General features: G+C 45.3%; 1 protein-coding gene across 12 annotated transcripts in view; it reads left to right on the forward strand.

The window, feature by feature from the left end:
- The first annotated feature begins 673 nt into the window (after positions 1-673).
- The window catches only part of REEP1 (receptor accessory protein 1), a 111,854-nt gene continuing 96,578 nt past the window's right edge, over positions 674-15,949 (forward strand). For 11 of the 12 annotated variants that reach the window (XR_009248449.1, XR_009248450.1, XR_009248451.1 and 8 more), the window contains exon 1: positions 674-904. Coding sequence is in view for 7 of the 12 variants with exons in the window: in XM_058683418.1 (XP_058539401.1) it covers positions 873-904 (32 nt within the window). In the remaining 5 variants the exon portion in view is untranslated. The other variant, XM_058683421.1, reaches the window with a different exon arrangement.

A 15,949-nucleotide genomic window follows, 5' to 3' on the forward strand; every position in this document is an offset into this window, starting at 1 on the left:
TCCCCTAGGAAAGGCCTTCCTCAGGAAATAACCTTTTATCTGAGCCTGGAGGAAGGTGAGGCTTGGAGTGTATGAACGGGAGACAGGGAACAAAACACATGTAAATCCAAAATGCCTGAGTTGGAAAGAGCTAGAGGGCTATTTGGGGAATGGTGGTGGCAATGAGTTTGCAGGCAGGGACCAGATGATGTAGAAACTTGAGTATTTTAACTAGGAGAGATACATGCCCAGATTTGTTTCTTATGCAGATAATGCCTTGTTGGGGACAGACTGGAGGGGTCAGGTCCGGATACAGTAAGTCCCTTAGGAGGCTAGTGGAGTGTCCAAGTGAGGGATGACCAGATCCCCAATCAGAACAGGTGTAGAGATACTCCCAAAGTCCCGCTCCAGGCCTCGGTTTCCCCACCATCACACTGAGGGTGGGGCGGCACGCGGGTCTCTTTCGGCCCTGCCAACTGAGCCACCTCGGGGTTCCATTTGAGCGGCCGGTGCACCAGGGCGCGCAGAGGAACCGCCCCAATTCAGCCGCGGGCCGCGGCAATAGGAACGGGGCGGGTCCCGCGTGTGCCCGACCGGCTCACCGCCCAATCGCCGCGGACCCGCCGAGCCCCGGGGGGCTGGGGCCGCCGCCGCCGCCGCCGCCGCCGCCGCCGCCGCCGCCGCCGCCGCCGCCGCCGCCGCCGCCGCCGCCGGAACGTGCCGCGGCTGCGCTGACGCGCGAGCGCCGGGCAGGGCGGCGGGAGCGCTCAGTCTGGTGGCGGCGGCTGCCGTGCGCGGACAGACGTGCCCGGAGCGTCGCAGCCGTCCGCGCCGCCCGCAGCCGAGCCGCGCCGCGCCGCGCTGCCCCGGCCGCGCCCGCCCGCCCGCCCGCCATGGTGTCATGGATCATCTCCAGGCTGGTGGTGTAAGTGGCCTTCCCCGCGCCCCTTCCTTTCCCTTCTTCTCCGCCCCCGACCCCCGGGCTGCGCGCGCCCCTGCAGCACCCGGCCCGGTTCGCTCCGGCTATTAATACCCGGCGGCCGCTAAATTTAGCAGGTACAGTAGCTGCCGAGGACGCCTGCAAGCGGGCGACACAGGACGCGGCTGCTGCCCAGCGGGGCCAGGCCCGGGCGCGGGGGACCGGCGGGCGGGGCGGCGAGGGCCGGGGCGCACAGGGGCTGCGCTGGGGGCTGCGTCCCGCCGCGCGCCCCGACCGCTTTGTTTCTCGGGTGGGTGGGATTTGCAGAGGCCCCGAATGGGCGCGCCGCGGGGACACGCATCTGTCTCCTTTGGGATAAATGCTGGCGGGGTCTCCCTTCGCCGCGCCCCGCCGCCACGCTTTTGTCAGGTGAAAATGACATAGCCCAGATGAGCCTGGGGCGCTGCCTGGAGGGGTCAGCGTGCGGAAGGGTGGAGAGATGAAGGCGGGGCTCCTAATGGGATTGAAAGAATACTCCTTTTTAGGTTTCTCAAATTGACAGCGGCCAAGGCAAGTGGGACAGAGCAGGACGTGTATGAATCTTGGGGTAGACGCCTCGCGTCCCCTATGTCTGATTCCTTTGGCGGGGTTTTGTGGGAGAGAGAGAGGCAGGCATCTCCAGGAATTCACGGGAAATTTCTAAGTGACAGACAGCTACTTGGGTGGTGGCGGTGACACCTCCCAGGCCTTGTAGGAGAGCGCAGAGTCATCTGGGGTGAGGCCTGTGTGAAGTCATTGGGAGGGTGGGCGTGGGGGGCGTTTTTCTCCCTCCAGCCCCAGAGCTGAGTAGACATTTGAAGAGCTCCTTCCCTCGTGGATTCGTTTCCCTTTGGAGATATACATGGCTGTTCCTATTCCTTTCCTTCCCTAACTATTTTTGCCTGAGTCAGGACAGATTTGCCACATGCTCAGGGGACCAGGGGGCTGAAATTGGCCTGCACAGTGAGGGCCGGAGGTGCACCTCAGTCTTTTTCTTTGTCTGGGAAAGAGAGGCTCCAGACTCTGATTGTGCGCTATCACTCCCAGCGTTGTGAAACCTCTCCCATCTCCTACTCTTCTTCACTGATTTTCAAAGAAGCAGCCAGGAGCAGCTTTCTGAAGTCATTCTCAGCATTGTATCCCCGCCACCATTCTGGGCTTTCTTCCCAAAGCCAGAGTGTATGTGCCTCTTGGCCCCCAAGTCATTCATTCCATGCAGGCCTCTCCACAGCTGTTGCGGACTGCCGAGGGTTTGTGCTGTACCTCGAGGTGGCATGTTAAATATTTAGAAGATTTCTGAAGGCAGAGTTGGCATGAATAATACAGGGAAGTGGCTGGAACGCCTTGTCCCACCTCATGCCTGACCAAGGCCTATCTTGCCTTCAGGGTGGTATTTTCTCTCCTGAACTAGTGTGTGATCTTCATATTTGGCAGTGGCTTCTGGAGGGACGTCAGGGTGTGGCCGGAGACTTTCCTTGGCCTGACTGGAGGGCTCATTTTCTATAGGTCCTACTGGGCTGGGGCTGGCCCACTGGAGAGTAAGGGCTTCTAGTTGGGGTCTGTGTGACCATCTTTAATTTCATTAGCATTCCCCCTCTTCTGCTACCCAAGGGAGCTGAGGCGGGTGGAGAAGAGAGGCATATATTTGGGAGGGGGCTCAGGGTTGCTGTTACATTCTAAAACCACACTCCCCAGAAGCTTCAGAGAACTTCAGTGACCATGAGCGCTGCCCCTCAGGTCAGCCCAGGACCCTCTGCCCCAAGGAAGAATTTGTGGGATTTGGGGATGTTATTCCCATGTCAACTCCAGAAGGTCAGAGATACCACCTATCCCCCCAGTCACCATCTTTATAGAAACCCAATGTGGAAGTGTCCGTTGTGAATTATTAAAACCAATTTAATAAGCAGTACCTATTCCACATAAATAATACCTGTTCATTATAGGGAAATTAGAAAGTATAGATAAATAGATTGAAAATCACATTATTACCACATAGAGATAGCTAATGGTAATTTTGAGAGGTATATTCTTCTAGATGTTTTCCCCTATGCGTACAGACTTAATCTCCTCCTGTGTTTTTCTTTTCTTTCCTTCCTCCCTCCCTCCCTCCCCCCTCCCTCCTTCTCTTCCTTCCTTTCTTCCTACCTTCCTTCCTCCCTCCCCCCTCCCTCTTTCCCTTCCTTCCTTCCTCTTTCCTTCCTTCCTTCCTTCCTTCCTTCCTTCCTTCCTTCCTTCCTTCCTTCGTAGTTAATTTGAGAGAAAAAGAGAACATGGGGGGAAGAGGCAGAGAGAGGGAGAGAGAATCCCACGCCCTGACGTGGGGCTCGATCACACAAACTGCAAAATCATGACCTGAGTTGAAATCAGGAATCAGACACTTAAATGACTGAGCAACCCAGGTACCCCTACTCCTGTGTTTTTCAAACTGGCTTCCCTGAGGGCCACCCAGCCTGAGTGGGTGGGCTCTGGGCTCCCAGCCCTGATCAATGGGAACAACTCCCTTTTTGTTTGGTTTGTATATTTGGGTTCTAAATAAAAAATAACTTGGAAAATATATGGGTTTTAGTGTTAATAAAAAGCCACACATCAGTTCTCCCCTATCATTTCTAAAACTGCAGAGGGAATGTGCCTTGCCCAAGGACACCAGGTAAGCTGGTAAAGAAAACAGGCTCCAGAATTTTGGTCCAATGCCCTTTCCACCTCTGCCTGTCCTTGACAGTTGTCCAAAATTGATCTCTTTCAAGCTCTCAAGACCTCTTCTATGGCATCCTGTGATTTTATCCATCAGTCCCATTTCCTGTAAGAAACTTTTTCAAGGCATTGTAAACTTCTGTGACATCAGAGAACATTTAAGGAAGACCTATGACTGTGTTCTGAGGATGGAGAGGGAGTATCTTCCTTCCAACCAGAGGCCTCAGGACAAGAGGGTGGCATCCAGGCACAGCCAGACCGTGCCTTTAGATATCTGTCTTGCCTTTGGCTATGAGGGGTTTTAGGACTGTAACCATGGTTTATTTCCCTCTCTGACCCCTTGCCCCCTCCCAAGCCTCTTTTTTTGAAGTACCTGGCACTTGTATGCACTCAGTAAAGGCTGGTTATGTTGAAGGAGATCAGAGTCCCTGGGGTAAGCAGGAGAGCCAGCAAATGTTATCCCCTGGAGATGGAGGTTAGTGGGTATCGGGACTTGCTTGTACCCACTGGGCAAAGCTCTTGAAGTGAGGACCAGTTTGAGAAGCTGCTGTTTTGCGAGTTCTCTTCCTCCTAACTCCATTGGCTGGGCCTAGGAAAAATTAAAGAATACTCAATGTAGTAGCAAGGTTGGCCCTGTTAAAACCTGGTTGATATCTGGATGGAACACAGGGGCTCATTTATGACTGGTCTGCTTGCCTCCTTTAAAATACTTTGTTTTCATTACAGAGAACTGAAGTCTTGGGCACCAATGAAATTCAAACTGGGGAGAGTATGTTTATGTGCACTGGGGGATTCACACAGAGGTTGCTCTCTGCCTTCTTGGGAGAATGCACTATCTTGAAGCATTTATTCCAAGGAGAGGGTGTTGCCTCATTGTCTTTGGATAGAATTTTGACTAAGGCCCAAAATGTTGGCTAAATGAATCCAGAGGTTCCCCTTTGGTTATGAGACCAAAAGTCCAATTCACTGTGTGGGGAAAAGAGAATTCTAATTTTAAAAATTCTCAAGGTAACTGAAAGCTATGCAGAAGAAACCTTTATTTCCACATTGCACATCTTAAAAAAAAAAAAGAAAAGAAAAACCCAAAAAATAAAAACTAGTTTTTAGAAGGTACCATCTGATGTTTAAGACAAGAGTCTTAGTTTAATGGCTGCAGATCTGGCTCTGTCCCAGGACTGTGATTTGGAGCATGAAGTCTAGTTGTCCTGGTCAGGGATATACAAGCAGAGAAGACTGGAAGGAATGTGAGTTGCCCTCAAGATATTCCCCAACTGTTGCAAAACAAATGGAAATCAAGAAAAAAGGCCATAAGTCCTTAAACATGGGCTTGCCTTTCTCTGGGGCTTCCTTTAAAAAGTGGAATGCAGAAAAATGATCCTATTAATTATGGGTTCAGGTTGGTTGAGGATTTATTTCCTGGCACCCTGGTATGGTATAGGGTAGGATCTGGGGAAATATTTCAGTTGGATTGTGAGAGGGAAAATGTTGAGCTGGAAGTTGAAGGATTTGGGTTCTAGTCCCAGCACTGGACCGACTCACTGTTACAGTCCTAAGGCCAACTTGCACCTACGCTGGGGCCCTGCTTCTGGTCTGTGAGACACGGGTGTTGGCCAGCATCACCTTGGAGGTCCTAATTGTTCTAGTCCTCCTCCCATTCCCCTCCTCCCCCAGCTAGTCAACATGCACCATATTTATTTATAAACAAGAAGAACATCCTCAAGGAAGTGAAAAATACCAGCTTAGGTATCATTGCTTTTCTGCTGCCTTGTTGTTTATTAATCCTGTCTGCCTGCTGGGAAGTAGCTTTTGTGCACTTTCCCCGCACTGTGTCTTATTTGAAGGGTGGCTGACAAGTGAGAGCCTTACCTAGTTATTACTGGGTCAGTTTCCCCTTCCCTTCTGAAGTGAGCTATCTTCTTTGGAGTGTGTATTCTTTGAGGGAGCAAGAGCTCCGGGAAGAATGACAGAAGAGAGAGTCAGGCCCTCAGTGGCCACCTAGTGAGACTGCCATTTTGTAGTGTGTGTGTGTGTGTGTGTTGTGTGTGTGTGTGTGTGTGTGTGTGTGTTTTCCAAGGAGGTTCAAGAGTCTGGGGGTGGGGGGTATGGGAAGACAATAGTCACAGTATATGGCACATTTGGATTTTTATTGTCAGGGATGAGCCGCACACATGCCCAGTTGGTGTCTCTGAGAATTTTTCCAAGAACCAACAAGAACTTAAGGGGTTTGCATTTCGGCTATGAGGACATTTTCCTCTCACTCCTGGGACTTGGGTGGATTGGCCCTGATGGATTGGAAGATGGATAGTTCTATTATATTTGTTTTGAACTTTCAAATCCATCCATCTCCACAAAGAAACACATTGTTTTCCTTTTAGGTTTTTTGTTTGTTTGTTTGTTTGTTTGTTTGTTTTTAGTTGCACCCAGAAGCTTTTCTGGGATTACAGGGTTTTTTTGTTTGTTTGTTTTGTTTTTTGTTTTTTTAAAGGAAATATAAAGGACCAAGTGTTTAGGACACAATCTGAAGGAATCTTGACAGGTAATCTGGTTTAGGCTTTCAAAAATGACATGTGTACCTAGACCAGGGATTGCAAATGAGTGGCATCTCATGACTGATAGGAGGTTGCCTGGAACACTATCTTGAGAAGTATGAATCTGGTTTGGGCTCCATGGGGAAGGAGTCCTGTGAATGTTTCATTCAGGGAAGATGATAATGGGGGCACACCTAATGGTACAGCATTTGCTCTCCCAGATTTAGCCCATTCCTGATCAAATGGGAGAATCCCAGTGTCAGAATTGTATACACTTCCCTACCTAAGTTAACATCCCCCCCTTCCCTGCAGCATCCCACCTCTAGTAGGCCTTGTCAGCCACCAGGCAGCTCTAGGGCAATGGCACCTCCTTCTTGCCAGTATAGGGGCTGTCCAGCCTAGTGGCTCTCTGGTCTGCCTTATTCCTCTTAGGACAATCACTCATATACTACATTCCCCTCTTTTTTTCTCTTTTCCTTTCACCAGTTACAGCTCAGTTAAATTCTACCTTGGTCTTCTCTTGTGTACTTATGCATTCACATCCTTTCTGCCTCCTTTTAGGGTCTATGTATGAAACTCTGGGCTTCAGAATGAATTTCCTCTTCCCATCTGGCAACATATTTCCTGGCCATCCTATTTCCGACTCTCGATCTCAGCTCAGGTCCAATGGGAACTTGTCTAAGATTCTCATTATTGGCTACAGAACCAGGATTCAATCCCCAATGAGCCATTTGTGCTGGACTGTGACCCATCCTTCCTGGTTCTGAGAGATCACAGCTATGACTTTTCATGAGTTCTGAATGGCATCCTTGGACTTCCCTAACCCAGTGCCCAACCACGAACCTTTCACAGATGGGCTGCCTAATTGTGATCTGTGTAGAATTTACTTTTGCCCAACTTGGGGTTTAGACTGCCAAGACAATGCCTGTCAGACATAATATGCTGAGCGGATCACACTACTCGAGAGAGAGTGGGATACAGCCCACCTTGAGAAAGGCATGATAAAACACAGCCAGCTGATGCTGATGGCTTACAGTTGATTTTCAGGAACATGCAGAGACCTTTTCTCATGAGCACAACAGGCTGAGAACCACTTGTCCCTATGTGTCCCTACTGAGGAAGTTGCAGGATCCAGTAGGATCTATAACCTCTTCAGGCCAGGCTCTGTGTGCTCATATACCACAGTTTTATGAGGGAGACCTCTTCGCTCTGTCTTCAGAACATTTCCCCATCCAACTGACTTCTGTCTCTGCTGCCACCATCATGTTCCATGTTCCAGTCCCCAATTATTTCTCTCCTGGACCATTCAAAAGCCTCCTAATTGTTTTCTTGCTTCTATTCATATGCCTCCAATGATTTGTTTAAAATATAAGATAGATCATAGCTTTCCCCTGCTGTTTAAAAATTGTCCAAAGTGGGGCGCCTGGGTGGCGCAGTCGGTTAAGCGTCCGACTTCAGCCAGGTCACGATCTCGCGGTCCGTGAGTTCGAGCCCCGCGTCAGGCTCTGGGCTGATGGCTCGGAGCCTGGAGCCTGTTTCCGATTCTGTGTCTCCCTCTCTCTCTGCCCCTCCCCCGTTCGTGCTCTGTCTCTCTCTGTCCCAAAAATAAAAAAAAATAAAAAAAAAATAAATAAAAAAAAAAAAATAAAAATTGTCCAAAGAACTCCCGTGATATTAAGAATATAATTCAGGGGTGCCTGGGTGGCACCCTCAGTTGGTTGAGCATCAGACTATTGATTTTGGCTCAAGTCACAGTCCCAGGGTCATGGGATCATGTCCCGCATCAGGCAGGCTCTGTGCTGAGCATGGTGTCTGCTTAAGATTCCCTTTCTCTCTCTCTCCCTCCCTCCCTCCGTCCCTCCCCCTCTGCCCCTCTACCCTGCTTGTGCTTTCTCTTTCTCTAAAAAATAAAAATAAATAAATAAGAATAAAATTCAGATTCCTTACCATTCTTAATGAGATGCAGCAAGGCCTGGCCCCTGCTCACTGCCCTGACTTCACCTTGTACTGCTCTCTCCACACTCAGCTCCAGCTTCCTGACTGTCCCTGGAAGGCAGCAAGCTTGTGTCACTCAAGGGCCTTTATACTGGCACTTTGCCCTCTGTCCAGGATGCACTCCCCTAAGTGGTCCATGGTCCTCACTCTCTTTCCATTTAGATCTCTGCTCATATGTCACCTATCCAGGAGAGGCCTTTTCTGACCATCTTCTCCAAAAGACACCCCACATATTGCTCTATCCCCTGAAATTATGCTTTTAATTCATTTATTTACTGGCTTATGGTCTGTCTCTTCACATAGAGTTTGATCTCCATGACTTTTGAGACTTTGATCTTGTTCATAGCTGTTCTCCCAGTACCTAAAGTAGTACTACGCTCATACTAGGTGTTTAAAAAATATTTGTTGAATGAGTGATGACTTAGTATTCCCTTTGAGTTTAGAGGATCCTTTTTAAACCTGCATTTACAGAACCTTGATTTGTGACCATGGCAAGTGACTTGACTCAAGCCTCAAGTTTCTCATCTATAAAATAAAAGATGTGATTTCTCTCTTTCTGGAGATATGAAAAACTAAATAGTCTGGAAGTCTTCCCATAATAAAGCTGAATTTTCAAATTTCTACAAAATTTGGATAAGATATAACTGATCCCCTCAAAAGCATAGCTGAGCTTTTAAGTAAGGATCCTTGCCAGGAGACAGAAGAGATAGGGAATCATTTTGCAAGGGTATAAACTAGTACTGTAGCAGGGACCTAATGGATCACCCTGAAATTTAGTTTAAATCAACAGTCATTTTGCTATCATCTCTCCTGGCTCTGTGGTTCAGGAATTTGGACAAGGCACAGGACACAAAACTCATCTCCACTCCATGACGTCTGGATCTTTAGCTGGGACGGTACAATTGTCAGTGGCAGACTAGACATTTGTTCCAAGGCCTCTGCATGTGGTCTTCCTATGTGATTTCTCCAGCATGGAGACCTGAAGACAGTCATATTTCTTATGTAGTGGCTCAGGGCTCCAAGATTTAATGTCCAAGAAGCATCAGTAGAAACTGTAGGACTTCTTATGACCTTGTAACAGAGGTCCTAGGATGACAGTTCTACTACATTCTATTGGCCAAGCAAATACTAAGGCCATAATAGATTTGAAGGGGGGCAGATTAGACTCCATCTCTCAGTGGTGGGGTATCAAATAATTTACAGACATTTTTAACATATCAACTCAGAGAATTGGCCAGCTTGGTTTTAATGTCTATATAGAGAAAACAGGGGTCTGGGTCTGTGGAGGCTGAACATTTACATATAGCTGACACTTGAAGCATTAGGGTACAGTGTAGTCCTGAATAGAAGGATAAACCTATGAGCACAGGGAGATGACAGTGAAGCTTGTCTGTCTTGCTCTGTGTTCTTGGTGGGGGTGAAATCTCCCTTGGGACTTTGAAACCACTCATGGATCTGTCCTCATATGGTTTTGGAGTCTAAATGATTGCATCCTGCATGGTCTGAATACCCATATCTGAGAAATAATTGGTCCTGGGCCAGTGTTGCCCCTGGGGTACCTTGTAAGAATTAATCAAGTCTCTCTAAGAACCTTCAATACGCATTGTACAGAATTAGCTCAAAGAACATGAATTCACACCCCAAAATTACAAAACACCTGAAGTACTGACCACCCCTAACCTGGAGTTAAACACTACCAGCAGCAGGGTTAGCCCCACAGACATAAATAAATGAATAACACACATATATTAATTATATATATTATTTATCTACAATTGCCACTACTTAGAGACTTTAGAATAAGCCTTCCTAAGTGAAAAAATAAATCAAGAATTGAAAATACAAGAAAACAACAGATCCTGGGGCAGAGTAGGGAGAGGAATGGGCCCATTGGAAAAGAAGCAATTCTAAACATAAAAAATAACGAATTGAAATAAAAACTCAGTGGATTGTTTAAATGATGAGCGATTGAATACCAAGGGAGGAGTGTTTTCAACACTACTTATCTTGGAGCTAGAAGGCATTTTAGTGATCTCAGGTTTTTGTTTGACACTAGAAAGAAGATAGGACCGGAGGGCTGAGGTCATTCATCAAGGTCAGTAGCCTGATTGGCGAGGCCAAGATTTGAGGCCGGGTCTTAGTTTCTGAAGATGCTTAATTTTATGTTGTTAACAGGGGTTGGACTAGGACTGGTGGTGACTAGAAGACAAACTTTTGGCTTGATAGAAGGGCAGGATTTCTAGTAATTGGTGCTAATGTGAGGCAATGAGTTCTTGGCTTCTAGCCCTAAGACCTTCCAGCTCTAAAACTATGATTTTAATATTTTCCCTTATAGTGGTAGAGGAAGAGAGGTAAGAGTTATTGGAAAGATTCTCTTTTTCAGTGGGTAGGCTTTCCATTGTTGTGCAAGATTGACTGATTGATTCATTCATTGACTCACTGCCTGCTTATTGACCATTTGTTTTGGACCACACACTGCTCTGGGCACCAGGAACGTAAAGATGAATGCATTTCAGTTCCATCTTTGAGAAGCTGATAAGGTCACACCGCCAGTCAGTGGGAAACTCGGACTTGGATTCAAATGTCCCTCCTGCCCAGCCAGTGCTCTTTCCATTGAGTGGGTATGTGTAAATGACTTTTCTGGCTTTGGTTGGAAATTGTAGGGAGGAGCCCTTTCAGCAGGGGAAGTGGTGCATCTCACATATGAATGCGTGTAACCGCTGCCGCATCTCTCTGCCTGGGGAACCCTGGGGCATCCAGTGTTGGGAGAGAAGAGGCAGAGGAGAGGGTGTACTGAGTGAAAACAGTCTGGGACTGACAGAGGGGTGAGGTTGAGCATTCTCACCCACTGTATTAGTCTATAATTGCAGCTGTGAGAGCCACAAACATCGTGGCTTAACGCAACAGAAATTAGTCTCTTAGGGTTTTGGAGGCCCGAAGTCTGAAGTCAGTCTTTTGGGGCTGAAATCCAGATGCCATTAGGACTTCTGGAAGCTCCAGGGGAAAATCCATTCCTTGCTTCTTCCAGCTTCTGGTGGCTGTTGGCATTCCTCGTGACCACATCCCTTCAGTCCCTACTGCTGTAGTCACTTTTTCTTCTCTTCTGTCTTCGTATCTGTCTTCAGTCACTCTTGTGATTACATTTAGGGCCCACCTGGGTAATCCTGGATACACTCCCCAGCTCAAAATCCTTAAGGTTACCACACCTATAATGTCTCTTTTGCTATATGGGGTAACATTCATAGGTTCTAGGGACTAGGCCCCAGCTATTTGGGGGGATCACTGTTCAGCCTCCCATACCCATGGCTGCCGGTTCTGCTGCCATTAAGCTGAAGAAAGTTCATCTAAAAACAGACTTAAGAAAGGTGAAGACTCTGATGTTCTAACATCTCTTGTCTCCATTTCCAGACTTTCCTTGATTTGTAGAAATCAACAGAAAAGACTGCAAATGGTGAGGGTATAATGGATAACAATACAATGAACACTCCTTTACTCAGTGCCTGCTTAAGAAGTAGAACATTACCGGGGCGCCTGGGTGGCGCAGTCGGTTAAGCGTCCGACTTCAGCCAGGTCACGATCTCGCGGTCCGTGAGTTCGAGCCCCGCGTCAGGCTCTGGGCTGATGGCTCAGAGCCTGGAGCCTGTTTCCGCTTCTGTGTCTCCCTCTCTCTCTGCCCCTCCCCCGTTCATGCTCTGTCTCTCTCTGTCCCAAAAATAAATAAAAAACATTGAAAAAAAAAGAAGTAGAACATTACCAGGGTGTGTGGGTGGCTCAGTCGGTTGAGTGTCCAACTTTGGCTCAGGTCATGATCTTGCGGTTTGTGAGTTCGAGCCCCCCGTTGGGGCTGATATGATAGCTCGGAGCCTGCTTCAGATTCTGTGTCTCCCTGTCTCTCTGCGCCTCCCCTGCTTGAGCTCTGTCTCCCTCTCTCTCTCTCTCAAAACTAAATAAAAACATTAAAAAAAAAAAAGTAGAATATTACCTTCATTGTAGCAGTATATCACCACTGTTAATGAACATTTGGATTTTTTCTAGGTTTTTGTTTTTCTTTTATTCTTGGAAAGAGCTCTGCAATGAACTTTCTTGTACATGTTTCTGGGTACACCTGTGCACAAATTTCTTTAGGAATGGAATAGCTGAGACATAGGGTCTATGCTTTTTTCACTTGCCTAAATAACATAAATTAAATGTTCATAGATGTGTAAGTCCATTTCTGGGCTCTTTGTTATGTTCAGTTAGTCAGTTTGTCTGAGCCTGCATTAGGACTTCACTGTATTAATTATAATAACTTTTTGAGAATTCTTGCTCTCTGGCATGGCAAGGCTCATCCATATCTTACTCTTTATAAATTATTTTCCAAAATGGTTTTCCTTCAGCGATGCATATAAATAACTTCAGTTGCACCATGGCTTTACCGTCACTTGATATTGTCACAGTTTAGAATTTTTGCCAGTCTGGTGGGTACAAAATGGAATCTCATTATGGTTTTAATTTGCATTTCCCTGAATACTAATGAGATTGAACATCTTTTCATATGTTTATTGCCCATTCATGTTCTCTCTTCTGTGAAGGGCCCCTTCAAGTCTTGCCAAATTTTCTCTTGTCCTTACCTTATTAGTTAGAAGGAGTTCTTTAAATATTCTGGACTCTAATCCTCTGTCACTTATGTGTTACAAATGTCTTCTCCAAGTCTGTGGTTTATTTTTCCATTTTCCTTTATGGTGTATTTTGATGAACAGAAGTTCTTAATATTAATGCAATGGATTTGTCAATTTTTTTATTTTATAGTTTATACTTCCTGTGTCCCCAGAAAACCTTACCTACCTGAAATAATGAAGATATTCTCCTACAGTGCTCCTCACAGTTTCATTGTTTTGCCATTCACATTTAATTTCTTTCTCCATCTGGAGATTATTTTTATATATGATGTGAAATAGGACTCCAGAATTTTTTCTTTTTTTTCTTTTTTTTTTATAAGGAAAACATTGCCCTAGCACCATTTATTATAAAGCTCATTCCTTCTCTTCAGATCTGCAATGCTTAGCCATATCGTAAATTAAGTTTCCATAGATGTGTGTTTCTGGGCTGTTTATTCTGTTGAACAGTTTGGCTCTGCAGCAGTAACACTGTCTTAATGACCATAGCTTTGTGAAAAGTCTTGATGTCTGGAGGGGCAAGTTCCCCACCTTCAAGAGTGCCTTAGCACTCTCCTCTTTCGTATATATGTTTAGAATTATTTTTTTTTTAATGTTTATTCATTTTTTGAGAGAGAGAGAGAGAGAGAGAGAGAGAGACAGAGCACAAGTGGGGGGAGGGGCAGAGAGAGAGGGAGACACAGAATCTGAAGCAGGCTCCAGGCTTTGAGCTGTCAGTATAGAGCCCGATGTGGGGCTTGAACTCATGAAATGCGAGATCATGACCTGAGCTGAATTCAGACACTTAAGCAACTGAACCACCCAGGCGCCCCTAGAATTATCTTAGAATTATGTTTTACAACACACACATGCTCGCACTCACTGAAAAATATGTTGGGAGTTTGATTGGAATAGCGTTGAATGTATGGGCCAATGGAAAGTTGATGTTCTTAAGGATAATGAGTGTTCTAATCCATAAACATGGTTATCTATCTCTTTATTTATTTAGGTCTTTAATGATTTTCAATAAAATGTTGTGATTTTTGCTGTGTCTTGCATGTCATTTGTTAAATTTATTCCCAGTACTTGGTATTTTTTGATGCCAGTATATTTAGTATACTAATAAAATTTTCATCTTCCAGCTCTTTGTTAGAAGAATGAAAGCTTGCTAAACTGTACATTCTTTTGGGGTTTCCAGATAAATAGTCATGTCATCTGAGACCATAGCACAATGTGTGTCTTTCCAGAAAATTATTCCTTTTTTTACCCTTTTACTGCAAGGTGATCGCTAATGCAAGGAGACTTAAAGTTGTGAAGGCAAGCATGCTTTCTTTGTTCCTGATCTTGAAAGGAATGCTTCAACATTTTCCCATAAATTATTGTGCTTGCTATAGGGTTTTCAGAAATAAACTTTATCACTCTAAGTTTCTTTGTGTTCTTAGTTTGCTAAGACTTTTTATAATGAGTGATACTGTATTTTCTCTAATGCTCCCTTTAAGATGACAATATATTTTTTTCTGGCCCTTTATCTGTTAAATGGCAAGTTGTATTAATTATTTTTGCCATTAAGCTAACCTTGCCTTCCAAATAAACTGAATTTAGTCACACAACTTTTCTTTTTTGTGTTGTTAGAACAATCCTTGATTCAATTTGTTAATATTTAGTTTAACTTTTTTTTTTTTTTTAAGTTATGTATTGGCTATATTGTCCTTGTCTGGTCTTGCTATTAAGATTATGCTAACCTGGGTGGCTCAGCCAGTTAAGCACCTGACTCCTGATTTCGACTCAGGTCATGATCTCATGGTTCAGTATTTAAGCCCCATATTGGGCTCCACACCTGACAGCGTGGAGCCTGTTTGAGATTCTCTCTCTCTCTGCCCCTCCCCTGCTCACACGCACATGCACACATGTGCACGCGCTCTCTCTCAAATAAACTTAAAAAAAAAAAAAAAGATTATGCTAACCTCATAAATGAAGTTGAAAGTGTATCCTCTTTTTCTATGCTCTGGACTAGTTTCTGTAAGATTGGATTTCTTTCTGGAATGATCAGTGAAAACTGCCAGTGAAATCATCAGGGCCAGATGCTTTTATGTAGGAAGATCTTAAACTAGTTATTCCATTTCTTTCATGATTATAAATTTTCTCTATTTTCTTGAATCAATTCATTTGACGATTTCATTCATTTAAAATTTTTCCATGTTATCGATAGTTAACATTGCTTAAGTTTATTTATTTTGAGAGAGAGGGAGAGAGAGAGTGCAAGCAGGGGAGTGGCAGAGGGAGAGAGAACCCCAAGCAGGGCCCATGCTGTCAGCACAGAGCCCAATGCGGGGCTTGAACCCATGAACCATGAGATCAAGACCTGAGCTGATATCAAGAGTCAGATGCTTAACTGAGCCACCCAGGTGCCCCCATCCCATTATTTTTTCCCTCTCCTTCTAGCACACGCATTCGATATGTTAGATACTGTTACTTGATCCCCATAACTCTTCATCTCTTTTTTCTGATTCCTTTTTCTGTCTTTGAAGGAATAATTTCCTTCACATTGATCTCCTCAGGCATTTCTACTCAGCTGCTGAACATACTCAGTAATTGTTAAATTTCATTTATTGTATCTCCAAAATTTTATTTAGTTGTTTCAGAACTGTTTGGACATGTTTCGTGGTCTCTTTTCCTTCCACATATTTTAAAATCAAGTTTATTCCTTTAAACACATTAAACATATTTTATATTCTGAGTCTGATAATTCTAACATCTAAATTATTTTCGAAGGTCTAACTCAACTATCTTTTGTTTCTGTTGGCTACATTGTGTAAGGTACATTGTGTGTTTTCCAATCAAAAATGCTTCTTGGGGCGCCTGGGTGGCTCAGTTGGTTAAGCGTCTGACTTCAGCTCAGGTCATGATCTCGCAGTCCATGAGTTCAGGCCCAGTGTCAACTCTGTGCTGACAGCTCAGAGCCTGCAGCCTGCTTCTGATTCTGTATCTCTCACTCTCTCTGCCCCTCCCCTACTCACGCTCTGTCTTTCTCACTCTCAAAAATGAATAAATGTTAAAAAAAAATTTTTTTTAATGTTTCTTTATTTCTTCCTTCCTCCGTTCCTCCCTCCCTCCCTCCTGCTTGCTTGCTTGCTTGCTTGCTTTTCTGTCTGTCTGTCTGTCTA

Source organism: Neofelis nebulosa, chromosome 9, assembly GCF_028018385.1.
Source record: "Neofelis nebulosa isolate mNeoNeb1 chromosome 9, mNeoNeb1.pri, whole genome shotgun sequence".
Classification (NCBI taxonomy): Eukaryota; Metazoa; Chordata; class Mammalia; order Carnivora; family Felidae; genus Neofelis; species Neofelis nebulosa.